Source organism: Xenopus tropicalis, chromosome 5 (assembly GCF_000004195.4).
Source record: "Xenopus tropicalis strain Nigerian chromosome 5, UCB_Xtro_10.0, whole genome shotgun sequence".
In the NCBI taxonomy this organism is placed as follows: domain Eukaryota; kingdom Metazoa; phylum Chordata; class Amphibia; order Anura; family Pipidae; genus Xenopus; species Xenopus tropicalis.
The window spans coordinates 57,667,284-57,680,774 of NC_030681.2; the positions used below are offsets into that span (position 1 = coordinate 57,667,284).

The 13,491-nt window shown below is 36.7% G+C and overlaps 1 protein-coding gene across 3 annotated transcripts in view; it reads left to right on the forward strand.

Annotated features, from left to right (window-relative positions):
- The window catches only part of pcnx2 (pecanex 2), a 141,582-nt gene extending 135,208 nt beyond the window's left edge, over positions 1-6,374 (forward strand). For all 3 annotated transcript variants that reach the window (XM_031902350.1, XM_031902349.1, XM_031902351.1), the window contains 4 exons: positions 128-402; positions 1,066-1,256; positions 4,395-4,843; positions 6,108-6,374. In XM_031902350.1, coding sequence (XP_031758210.1) covers positions 128-402; positions 1,066-1,256; positions 4,395-4,843; positions 6,108-6,209 — 1,017 coding nt within the window. In that variant the 3' untranslated portion in view covers positions 6,210-6,374. The remainder of the gene's footprint in view (positions 1-127; positions 403-1,065; positions 1,257-4,394; positions 4,844-6,107) is intronic.
- The last annotated feature ends 7,117 nt before the right edge of the window (positions 6,375-13,491 follow it).

Consider the following 13,491-nt stretch of genomic DNA (forward strand, 5'->3'; position numbering starts at 1 on the left):
GCACCTGTTACCATACCAGAATATTCTTAATGTAGTTGGAACACATATAAAAAAATAAAGTGTTACACAAATTAGATAGAAATGCATAATCATCATAACTAACAGAATTTTAAATTGTTTGCTATAGGTAAACAAGGAGTGTGTACGAGGACTGTGGGCCGGGCAGCAGCAGGAATTAATTTTTCTACGTAATCGTGACCCTGAGAGAGGCAGCATCCAGAACAATAAACAAGTTCTGAGAAATCTTATTAATTCATCCTGTGACCAGCCTTTGGGTTATCCAATGTATGTGTCTTCTTTGACGATTTCTTACCTAGGGACTCATGAACGTCTTAGAAATATGTGGGGGGAACCAATAAGTTTCGACAGTATAAGAACCTGGTTTCAGAAAAAGTGGATTAGGTAAGTTTCATAGGTACATAACAGCAAAATTATGTCTTTCTGTATTTTTTTTGCTTAAGCAGCAACTAAAACTATCTATTTCTGCATGATCTGTTAATATAACTTTGAAATAATTCTTGATAAAGGGGCCAGTATAGAAGCATGTAGTGTATAACTACTGGATTCTGTAAGTTGTTTTTGCGCCTAATTCCAAAATTAATTTAGATCACCCTGTAAGTATATCACACAGTGGTTTTTCTGGTTTTAGTAGAAGCTCAGCATATGAAATGTATTCCAGAGAACCATTACAATGGTGAAAAATAGATGAGTCATGTTGCACTATAAAGAGACTGCAGCTTGCCCCTTGCTGAAGTAATTGCACATGTAACTCCTAAACAGTGCTACATGCATCAAAGACAGGGAAAGACAACTAAACAATATTAGACCAAAGTGTGAGAGATTCATAAATCACAAGTCAAAATTTAGATATGAAGCATTTTAAGGATCTGGTTTCTGTTTTTTGGATAAATTGCATTAAAATAGACTGACCAAGTCTCTTTAAATGATAGCTTGAATTTAGGTTCACTTGTTATAACTTAAATGGCTTCCTTCTCATTGTATTAATATCCATGAATGTGTATTATATCTAATACATTCACCAATACCTCTATTATGTTATTGGAGGATGAGAAAAGAATGTGACACAAGCCACCATACTGGAGGTAACATTGAAGAAATGGATTGTGGAGGTCGTTCATATTCTACTGACAGTCAATCTGCAAGCAATATTAATCAAAGCATCAGAAACCCAGAACATATTTGTAGTGAGATGTCACATAGGAACTCTCTAGATATATTCACCCATGAAGCAATAGGTGAGTTTCTGTTTGATTGTGGCAAACTAAAATAAGCACTTTTGTCTCTGGTTTGGTCAATTTAGAAAACAATGGATTTTGTAATTTCAACTACATACTTTTTAAATTTATGTCAATAAGGTTTTAGTAGAGATGTATCATTTGGATTATTGTATTTCTGAAAGTGGAAGTCCATCCAAAAACTATTTATGCAGAATCAAAAGAATATCTCACTCATCCCAATCTACGTACATAATTTAAGCAGATCTGATTTAGGACTTTAGTTATGATTGTTTGGGGACTCAGGCTCAATCAATTATAAAGGAAAACCCACATGCTAACTCACGCTGGGTTTTGGGTAGAAATAGCTAGTTTTTATCATTTTCTCTGAACCAGCTTTTATAAAGAAGAAGTCATTGATGGAAATGGACCACAGGGTACTTGTGGATAATAAACATAGCTGTAGCAAACAATGCCTGCCAGCAAGATTTTTTCTGTATTAATAACTGGCAATGACTCATGGGAGAAGAGGGTAATTCATCCCTTTTACAAAGCACTGCTTAAAGAATAAGTAAACCTTTTTTTCTATCAGTAAAATTACTCTAAACAGCCTCCAGAATTACCAACCTTTGTCCCAGCATTCTCTCTGACCTGGTTTCTCAGTTAGAAGTTAATTGTTTTTCTTTGCTTCTTTGTGTAGAGTGAAGCCCCGCCCCCACTTCCTGTTCAGGTCTCTCATCAAAAAAAAAAAAACCCTGCTAATGCACAGACTGGCTCCTGCTGCCTCCAGGCATGCGCAGAAGGCTCTCTGGTCAACTACAGGTAGTCAATTGAAGAGAGAACTGAACAGGAAGTGGGGCGGGGCTTCACTCTGCACAAGGAAGTAAAGAAAAACAATTAACTTCTAACTGAGGAACCAGGTCAGAGAGAATGCTGGGACAAAGGTAGGTAATTCTGGAGGCTGTTTAGAGTAATTTTACTGATAGAAAAAAAGGTTTACTTATTCTTTAAGCCCCATTGAGAATATGTATAGTGAAGCTTATAGAGGGTTAAACAAACTTGCAGTCAGAAATTAGGCAATGCTGGAGTGCAGCATTTACAATTAAATGAAGAATGCAGCAATCAGAATAGTAAAGGATCATACAAAGAGCCAAAAACTGGAATATCAATAATAGAAAAGCATGCAGGAACTTAGCTAAAGCTGCAATACACAGGCAGATTTTGTTGCCACCCTGCTATTGATCTTATTGGCTAACCGAACATTCTAACAAACAATTCATCCATAAATGGGAAACTATATGTGAGGCAACTTTTGTTATATTTTTGTCATGTTGGCTGCAAGAAAATATATATTAAGCATTGGCTTTCTGTCCCTTTGTGTACTTTTGTATATAACCCAACCCTTCAAAATGAAAGCATGTATAGTGAACATTTGTTTAATGATGATTATTTCATTGTTTTACGACAAACATTTTTAAACCTGTCCAATCAAATGTTGGGAAAATGTCGTGACCTTCAGTAAAATATATTGCATAAACAACCCTGCTTCATCTAAATAAACCATTACCATTTCAAGAATTAAGGGCCGCCTCCTGGGATCATAGGATTCACAGTGTACACAAACAAGCCAAGGCACACATACATGCTAGGCCACATCAGCCAATTAACAGACAGAGTTTTGTCTTTTGCTCCCACACTTCTTCCTGTTACAGTTAGAGCTGCATTATTTCTGGTCATGTGAACTCTGAGGGAGCACGCAGCCCATCACTAAATAGTGGATCATGGGAAAGGATGTTAATGGGCAATATTTACTGATATATATATTCCAGTATGGTGAGATTCTTTAATAGGTCACGTAACAGAATATAAACTATCTGTTTGTTAAGTATTTATTCAGGGGGTATAGATTTCCTTTTATATGTACCACAACCACTGCCCTTCCCCAGCCCCTCCTAGTAATATATCTACTTTTACCACCATATGCCAGACTCTAGCCCCAAGACAATAAAAGATATTTTGGGTAAGAGGGGTCCTCCTGACAGTTTATCGTATCAAACTTTCTAAAAAGTATATTTAGTCCGATGGTGACTTCTGTTTTAATATGTGTTAAAAAGACTTACTATACACATATTTTATGTACATCCTTCTGAATGGGATCCATTTCCATTATCTGGAAACCCGTTTTCCAAAAAGTTCTGAATTACAAAAAGGTCATCTCCCATAGACTGCATTATAAGAAAATAATTCTAATTTTTAAAAATTATTTTCTTTATCTCTGTAATAATAAGATTGTACAGGTACAGGTATGGGACCTCTGTTATCCAGAATGCTTGGGATCTGGGGTTTTCCGGATAAGGGATCTTTCTGTAATTTGGATCTCCATAACTTAAGTCTACTAAAAGTCATTTAAATATTAAATAAACCCAATAGGATTGCTTTGCCTCCAATAGAGACTCATTATACCTTGGTTGGGATCAAGTACAAGATACTGTTTTATTACTACAGAGAAAGAGGAAATTATTTTAAAAAATTAGAATTATTTTCTTATAATGGAGTCTATGGGAGATGGCATTTCTGTAATTCAGAACTTTCTGGATAACGGGTTACCACATAAGGGATCCCATACCTGTAGGATCTGGAAACCCATTATCTAGAAAGTTCTGAATTACGGAAAGGCCATTTGCCATAGACTCCATTTTAAACAAATGATTTCTAATTTATAGAAATTATTTCCTATTTCTCTGTAATAAAAAAAACAGTACCTTGTACTTGATCCAAACTAAGATATAATTAATCCTTATTGGGGCAAAACAATCCTATTGGGTTTATTTAATTTTTAAATGATTTTTTAGTAAACTTAAAGCATGGAGATCCAAACTACGGAAAGATCCCATATCCGTAAGACCCCAGGTCCCAAGCATTCTGGATAACAGATCCCATACCTGTACTTTGTATTTAATCCCAAGTAAAATCTAATTCATTGTTATTGAAGGCAAAACAATCCTATTGGGGTTAATTGATGTTTAAATAAATTGGCAATCCTTAATTTACCAATTTTGCAAATGAGTATACTGTATGTTGGGCTACATTCAGTTGTATAAATAGTATTTTATATAACATGGATTATTTATATACAAATGTTTTTATATGACTTAACAGGAAAGAGAAAACACAGAAGTCAGTCAGCTCAAACACGTGCATCTTTATGTCAGAAGCCACCTGCTTCAAGTGTGTCTGGTCCTGACTTAGAAAAACTTGATTCTTGTTCAGAGCAATTTACATCCAACTACAAAATGTCCAGGAGAGTTTCTGCAAGTCAGCACTCTTTAAACAACTCATCCTCTTCACCTTTTCAACATAGTCCTGCAATTTCTGTTGCTGCACGCAAAAATTTAAATCAACAGACAAGTAGGATTCAGCAGTCTAGCCAAGCTTCATCTACAAGTTCAACACTAAGTCTTCTGTTTGGGAAGAGAAGCTTTTCAAGTGCACTGGTTATTTCAGGATTGTCGGCTGCTGATGGAGACAACACAGCAGACACTCTGTCATCTACTAGTGTAAACATTGTAATATGCCCACATTCCAAATTGGACAATCAAACCAAGCTGGTAAGCCTATACTTACTACTTTCTATGGCTGATTCTGAGGGGTTTTTATTCTCAGTACAGGCTGTATATGAATCTCTAATACAATTCAATAATGTATATATGTAAATAATATTTAGTCTAAAATAATAAGTGATAGATATCATTTGAAAATACAGTTACTAAAAATAGGGACTGGCCCGATTAGAGCCAAATAAGAAATTTTCTCTAGAGATCTATCTACAGATCGCAGATGGGATTTTGTTTAGAGGGACTTTAGGGGGGGGGCACATGGGACATAACTGTTTAGTTAGTTTGTGAGCAGGCAGACCAGATTTAAAAGCAAACTGAGGCCATATGGCCTCGCCTCAATTTATTGATTGGTTACTGACTGCTAACAGCTTAGAGAGCTGTAAAGGAGGAAGTAGTGTTCTGGCTATTATGTTGGACATCCGTTTACTCCAGCCTTTATAGATTACATTTTTGGGTAACTATAACTAAACATTTTTTATTTTGCGCAGTCTGTTTTACCCAGTTTTAATTGCCTTTGTTCCTGTAACAAATCTTGTTTACCCCATCTCTATCTCCAATGTGCCTGCACAGTGAAAATGTCTTTCCCTTATTAAGCTTTTTAATATACTGTATTTATAAAGCATTTGGGCACATTGCCTTAACATTCAACACTTATTTATTAAAATTTGCAGAAAAAAAAATGCAGACAAATCATAAGCATTTTTCCCTATTTTTATCAATAAGCAGTACCTTATTTAAGACAAAACACAACAGAATTTTCTATCACACAGTTGGTTCCATCAATGAAGCTAAAACTCAAATATTTTAATAAACTGGGAAAATAAAGAAATAAAGTTGGAAAATATTCCCAATGACTTCTGTACAACCTCACCAGCTTTTACTTGCTGAGTTTTTTCTGGCAAATTTTTGCAATTATTTTCTTTAATTCAAGGTTTCAGAAAATACTTACCCTTTTTTCTTGAATCCAGAAAATAACACAACCTCATTTTAGATAAAATAGTCCCTTATTGCTGTGCCGCCTCTGGTGAGGTTTCAAAGACATTTTTATGTATGGGAAAAAAAATAGAATATTAGAACACTGTTGTAGAACTTATTGCTGCTAACCTTCTGAAATGATGCCTTAACTTCATCACTTCTAAAATGTTAGTTTCCTTAAATAGGCCACAAAACATTGACAAATTTACAAATGATAAAGTCTTGTTTATATGCTATCCCATATATAATCCTGATATTTCTATGTTTGCATCCGTTTTAGAAACTCCATGAGAATGGTGATACACCTGATACGAAAAATGTTGGACAGAAAGCAGATCAAGGGCCATCAGATGAAACTATGGAGCCTTCTGTTTTTGAGTAGAAAACAAAACATGGAAGAAACCATGAGATAGATTTGTTGCCCAATCTTAATGTAATGTTTTAACTGTGTTACTTATTAATTGTGTTATCATGGACATGTCTAATTTCCAATGATCAGAAGAGTTTGCCTGAATTATCTGAATAAATTTTAAAGGCACGTATACTATTGACTGTGACTTATCTTTCCTCTGAAATACCAAAACTGCATAAAGATGTAAAGCTAATTCCCATCATCACATTAGCTGTAGCCTATAGGCAGCTTTATAAACCTGTGTAAAGAAAGGGATGCTGAATTAGTTAAATTTGTACCCTTTTAAAAGATTGCAATATCTTGCTGGCCCTGCTCCTTTCCAAATTCCTTTTCCATCAACAATTTGCGTAGTTCCCTTAACATTTTGCCTGCCAAGTACATAACTTCAACATGCTTACAGGAAAGGCTCTAACTGCCACGAACATATCTGATACTTTCTTCATAGTTAGAGGTATTATCTTTGCACCAGCAGCAACAGGTTAGGAGCAACAAGCCAAGGGGACTGTCATGTGAGTCCTGCAACACAATCATTTCAGAGCTGACATCGCCTTTCCTTCCACCCAGCGCAACCCACTCACTTCCTGCTTCACCCCTCCACTGATGACAGCATACCACCTGCTCCAGAAACAGTAAGTGGCACTTATTATACACACACAACACACATGCTGCAAATTACAACACATTTAGGTGATTTTTAGAAACATCATAAAAAACGCTAAATTTTGAAACGCTTTGAGTAGAAATATATATTTACCCATTTTGGATTCACTGGAATGTGCAATTTCAAAAAAATATATAGGTCTCTGGGGTTTTTGTCTTACATTTGGGGTGATTTATATTTGTATGTCAGAAAGTGTGCAAGATAAATGCGGCAAATTGCAAAAGCTGTCAAAAGTCAATATTCACAATGTTTCATGGTTGGATCCCCCCCCGTTGACCCTTCTGGATTACACTCCATCCTCCAGAGAGTTTTAATGAAAACGTAACAACTTATTATTAATGATTCATGCAGTTGAAGAGGATATAGAAACATCCTTTAACACAATATTTCAAGGAAAATACCAAATCAGTACATTATAGGAGGCACACAAGGGGCAGAGTTATTCAGTTAGGTTTCCAACATAAAAGAAATGCAATTAGATAATTAACATATTGACACCAGCAGTGTGACAATGCTACCATAGATTTTAGGAATAAGATAGACCAAGTCCACTCAGACCTGAATCTAGCTCTTAAGGTGGCAATACGCGCTAGGATTTTTTTCTCCCTAACAACCAATTTCAGTGCGATCCGACAAATCCGTCAAATTAACGTAAGGCTAGTGGGCACTGAAGAATTGCACACCTACCCATTTTTCATCTGACATCGGTCAGGTTTTAACATTTTCATCATTAGCAATGACATTTTCTCATTGTCCAATTGTTTGCAGCACCAAGCAGGTAGTTTTCATAGCTTCAACAAGATGATATGGCTTGAAATGGTCTTTTTCGTCGGTAGACAAATCATATTCTAAATCATACAACTGTTTAACTGTTAACATTTATGGCCAGTTTAATGCATGAGGCCGAAAAGGCACTTTAGTGGCATCAACAATCTACACTAATCCAAGTCCCCTGCAATGGGTTGATGCATTTAAATACCTGGGCATCCAAATTTGAAAGGAGCTGAGCGAATTTATTCCCAACAATTAAGATCCTATTCTTAAAGCCATGAAAGAGAAACTGCTGATATGGGGCAATCTCCCCCTATCTCTCTGGGGCAGAATCAACCTGCTAAAGATGATATTCCTTTCTAAATTCTCACCTATTTTCATTCCGCCAAAATTTTTCACCTCTCTAGACAAAACACAGACTGCCTTCCTGTAGGCCAATAAATCTCCCAGATTTTTTAGAGCCAAGCTTAGAGCACCAATTACAGAAGGCAGCCAAGGCCTTCCACACTAGCAATTTTACTTCCTAGCCGCACAGGTTTACTATGTTCCATTACAGGCAACCCTAGCTAGCTCAATAAAGTGACTGAAATATTTCCCATTCCGTAAATTATCAGGTATCCAAACCAATCACCCAGTCATCGTGACACCCTACAAAGCATGGCAAAAGATACTCCTACTTACCCAATTTCCAACAAATTGCCCCATACCGAGTGTGGCCTCACTGGGGCATACGTACACTGGGAGATGTGACCAATGCTGGGGCCCTGTTACCTAGAAACCAGATCAGACATACAGACACAGGAGAGCTGTTACCCTGGTTCTCATACCTACAACTCCAACAAGACTTCAGACACCAATTTCAAAGAACCATAGTTCCCTTTGTGCTCACTAAGCTTGAAACCACCCTCCGAAACTCCTCCTCCAAAAAGCTGATCACCACACTATACTCCCTGCTCCTCTCCACCCTCCAATCTCCGAGGCCAACAACTTTCATTTAATGTGGTCATGCCCACAAATACATCACTTTTGGAACCAGGTCCTAGACCACATCCAAAACACAACGTCCTACCTAAAATACTTAATCCCAAGGTTTGCTTTTTTGGCATTGTGGATGACATTACTCCCAAATCAGCATTGCGCATCCTCTATAGAACATTACTGTTTTATGCCAGGAAAAGTATCCTCTTTCAATGGATGGCACGCTCTCCCCCGACAATTGCCAGCTGGCTCAATTTACTTAAAGCCCTTCTTCCACTGATACAACTCACCTACATAGCAAGGGGATGCCCTCAAAAGTATGACAAGGTATGGGGAACATGGGTTGAAGCCATGGAATAACTCCCTGGGAATTTGAACCACCTCCACTGGTAATCCCAAATCCTCCCCTTCTTTAACAGGAATCTGAACATTATCTTGAGTAGGATATTATTGATTATCTAAACCAATGTACCATATATATCTTGGCATGAAAATAACATGCTTGTAGAACCAATGTCAAATGTTTTATGTTGTTTTATGTTACAAATGCATAAATAAACACCTTTGGAAAAAAAAATCTACACTAATGCCAAAATATTTGCAAAAGAGATTAACAAATACACCCCCTCAGACAAGCTAATGGACACCTTACCAGTAATTGTCAAAAACCTACCCACAAAGTCTCTTTGTATGGACATCCCTGATTTATCCCTCCTCCCGCCCTACACAATATGAATGCAACTCCCCAAGATTATTTAAGATAAACTTATGACTACTGATGAAGAAATAACCATATACAGTAGGACATTTGTTCTACTATAAAAAATCTGAAATCAGAGAAAGCGCCAGACAAGTGATCCTTTTTCCTTTCACAATGAAACGCTGGCTTTTTTGTTAAAGCTCGGCTTTTCTCTCTACTGTGCATGCACGAAGACCGAAGGAGGAAGACTTCCTCGCATACACCCTGGCCGGTGCGGTTTTCTCCTAATAGGAGCACCGTTGGAGGTTTCAGAAAAGCGATTACAGTCACTGGGGGGCATGCCTAACATTTTGTCACCCTCCTAGTGATTGTAACTTTCCTTATCCTATAACTTTGGCTATAAATGACAGTCAGATTATTTTTGTGTTGGGGGGGTCAAAATTTCAGCACAATATTCTCACCTGATAGAAGAGTGGAACAGATACCAGATTTCATAATTAGCTTGGGTTAATTGTATAAAACTGTCTTTTATACTAGTTCAAACCTTGTTTTAATAGAAGTCAGGGTGGCTTGGGCCTCCATATCAATTTAGGACCAGTGGGCCCCAAGTGCATATCACTTGGAAATCACTTTTGTGTCCCCTTTACTGCTGAAGCTCTGTTTTGGTCTTCTCCAGGACAACAGACCCCCACTACTAACCCATGTTTAAACACCAGCTTGAAAATTTGGGATATACTAAAATATTCCTCTGGTCTGATGTATCCACAGGCCCTAGTGGCTCCAGTAATTCCGAGTTTGTACCAGTGCAAAACTATGCAGTATTCCAAAGGGCCACCTTTGGCCCTTTGATTTATTAAAGTTAATAATTTTTTCACAGTTGAGAGCCCTATGATACTATCATAATTGCAAGATTAATACAAGCACCCCCGTCACAACCTTTTAGAGCCTCCAAGTTGATACACTATGTAATGTCCTTAAAAGATCAATGGAAAAAGCCAATGGCAATATATCCTTTTGGAACACTGTTGTATTCACCTTTCTAACCAGGCACACATGATCCCCATATTTTACCCAGCCTTTTTATAAAATATTGCATCCAAGAGAACATTTATATGTTTGGGTGTGGGAAACATATTTAAAGGTCACCCATGAGCCTGAAACCTGAAATACTTGCTGGGATATAACCTAATCAAGTTTAATCAATACTATTCTATTGGATGCTTATAAAGTAATTTTCAGATTGCAGCTCTAAAACCTAAGAGAACTGCTGAAAGCATGGTATCAGTGACCCTGTTTTAGGGGTCCGATACCTGTATTATATTTATTGAACGTGACGCATGATGGTCTGGTTTTGGAGTAGAGTGTACAATGTAACCTTTTCTGTATTTTACATCAATGTAAAAGATGACCCAATGTCAGCTTTATTGAATGGAAAATGCATTGGCTTTACAAAACATCAGCACAAACTGCCAATCTTTTTGCCAGCATAAAAAACAACAATAAAAAAAAACAAACAAAAAAAATCAACTGGACCATGATGATTGAAAAGCTTACCAGTTGCTAAATTTTTAAAAACCTGACAACCACGGCTTGACTATAGACAACCTGATGCCTCATCCCAAACGCGGCTTTCCATATAAATTACATAAGGGTTTTTCTTTTCTTATTTCTCTGTTTCTTTTTCAACTTGTTCAACCAATATTCTGTATTTAAAATGTAGAAAACTGTGAATATACTTTATTTCAATATCTGTAAACTATAACAATCAGGTCACAGAACACTGTTTAGTAAGTTGTTTTATTTAATGGTTTATAATACTTCAACAACATTTACTATTTCGTGAAGGCCTCATTGAGGCCATATATACACACACTGTATTGTAAACGTAAAACTGTTGTTAAAAATATATTGAGAAAAAAATGGAACCAATTTTTAGAAATTTCAACAAATCTACTAACTTTAGTTAACTAGTAACTTTGGTTGTTTGTAGCAGAAAGAGAAATTTACACATTTTGATTGAGGAGAATGAGTTTCCAAAAAAAATATGGTTTTCACGGGTCAGTGTACTTTTTCACAGCTCTATCCCATATAATACAGGTGGTGGTGCTTTTGAATTAATTGAAATGTAAGCTGTGAAATAAGTATGTATAAAAGGTATATTTTGGGGTCTCAACATGCCATGTACTTCAATAAACCTAAGCACAATCAAAATGTTCAGTAGACTCCTTGCATTCCTATTTAGGATGTTTAATTTTGGTACATAATAATATCGGAGATTCTACAAAGTAGAAGCTCTGAGGCGATTCTCATAAATGTATTCAAAACTGCCAGTTTTAAGAAAGGTTTGCAATTTGGTAGTTTGCAGTAGAAAGTTATATTTACCCATTTTGGATTTGGGAGAATGTGTTCTTTGCAAAAATATATGAGTATTTAAGTAATTTTAAGCAAATCTCCACTACCTTATTTATTCCTTGTTATTTATATAGTGCTGACACATTTCAGCAGAGCTTTACAGAGATTATTCCTCATTCACATCAGTCCCTGCCCCGGAGGAGCTTACAATCTAAGGTTCTTACCACATTCAGACATAGAAGCCAATTAACCTGCCTGTATGTTTTAAGAGTGTAGGAGGAAACCCACACAGACACATATAAACTCCTTGCAGATAGTGCTCTGGCACTATGTGATTAAACTTAGTCAACCAGTTTCCTTTACAATATTATGATGTGTATGCTGATCTAAAATATGAGCTCCTAACAAACCTTCAAATAATTTTCAAACTATAGATGTCAAACACAGAGCCATAATTGCCAGGCTCAAACTGAAAACCATTTTTAAATATATACATTTCCCTATTCCCTATAACCAATATTTGCATTTTTTAATGGACAGATCTTTTTTTAGGGGTGCACTGAATCCAGGATTCGGTTCAGGATCCGGCCAAGATTCAGCCTTTTTCAGCAGGATTCGGATCAAGCCATATCCAAGTGCCTGAACTGAATCCTAACCCTTAAAATCATGTGACTTTTGGTCACAAAAACACGGAAGTAAAAACATTTTTAATTCTATTTAACCCTTTGTAAAGGATTTGATTTGGTATTTAGCCAAATCTTTTACAAACAATATGGGGTTTGGCCGAACCCAACAATAGTAGATTCGGTGCATCCCTATTCTTTTACTGTTTAAGAATCAAATTTTACTTGGCACTATGGTTTAGAACTAAAACCATCAATTCCTCAACTTTTAGTTTGCTCAGTTGCTGCTGTATAGAACTTGTTCTAAAATATATTGGTCCTAAAAGATGCATCTCCTCTAAGTAGTTTTTGAATACTTCCTTTTTCCTTCCATGTGAGGTGCTTCATGCTACATTTTCTTGAGCATTTCATTACCAGTGGCATTTCAGTGGACTGGTAATTAATTTTATATCAACTCCTTCTGTGTTTTGTGGGATCAGGAAGTGACAGGAAGTACTGAAGTGAAAATGGTTTAACCCTTTCACTGCCAACAACGTACGGCATACGTTGTTGCAGTAAAAGGCTTTATCTGCAAACAACATGCGCCATACGTTGTTTGGCAGATAAAGGTACTCTCTGCAGAAGCGGATGACAGCCCCCTGCCATGTTGGCCCTGCGACCAAGCAGCAGACGTGATCGCATTTCGTCTGCTGCTTCGTCTTCACTTCCTCCTTCCTGTTTTCCCCCCCAAGCGCCAGCCCCGGATGTAGATTGAAGCAGGAGGACCAGGACTGCGATCCCTGCTTCAGGACGGGTAAGGTGGGGGTTTTTTTGCACTTACACACACTCACAGCAGAAAATATAGCAGTTTTTTTTTTCATTTTGCACACTTATATACACTTACACACTGTCACACAACTTTTACACATGTGCACACATACACTTTTTTTTTATTTTTACCACTTTGTTTTTAGTTTCTATTCCCTAAAAACTGTATATTTTGACAGCGTGACTATTGGATCAGATATTCTGACCACTGTGACTTATTTTGCCGTTTCACTAATTTGCACAATTTTTGTGGTTTCATTGCATTTTTAGCCCTGTATTAGTATTCCTGATCAGTTTTTAGCATAGCTTTGCCATGTGTATCTTTGGTGTAGAAAAATAACTTTACCTATTTTGAATTCA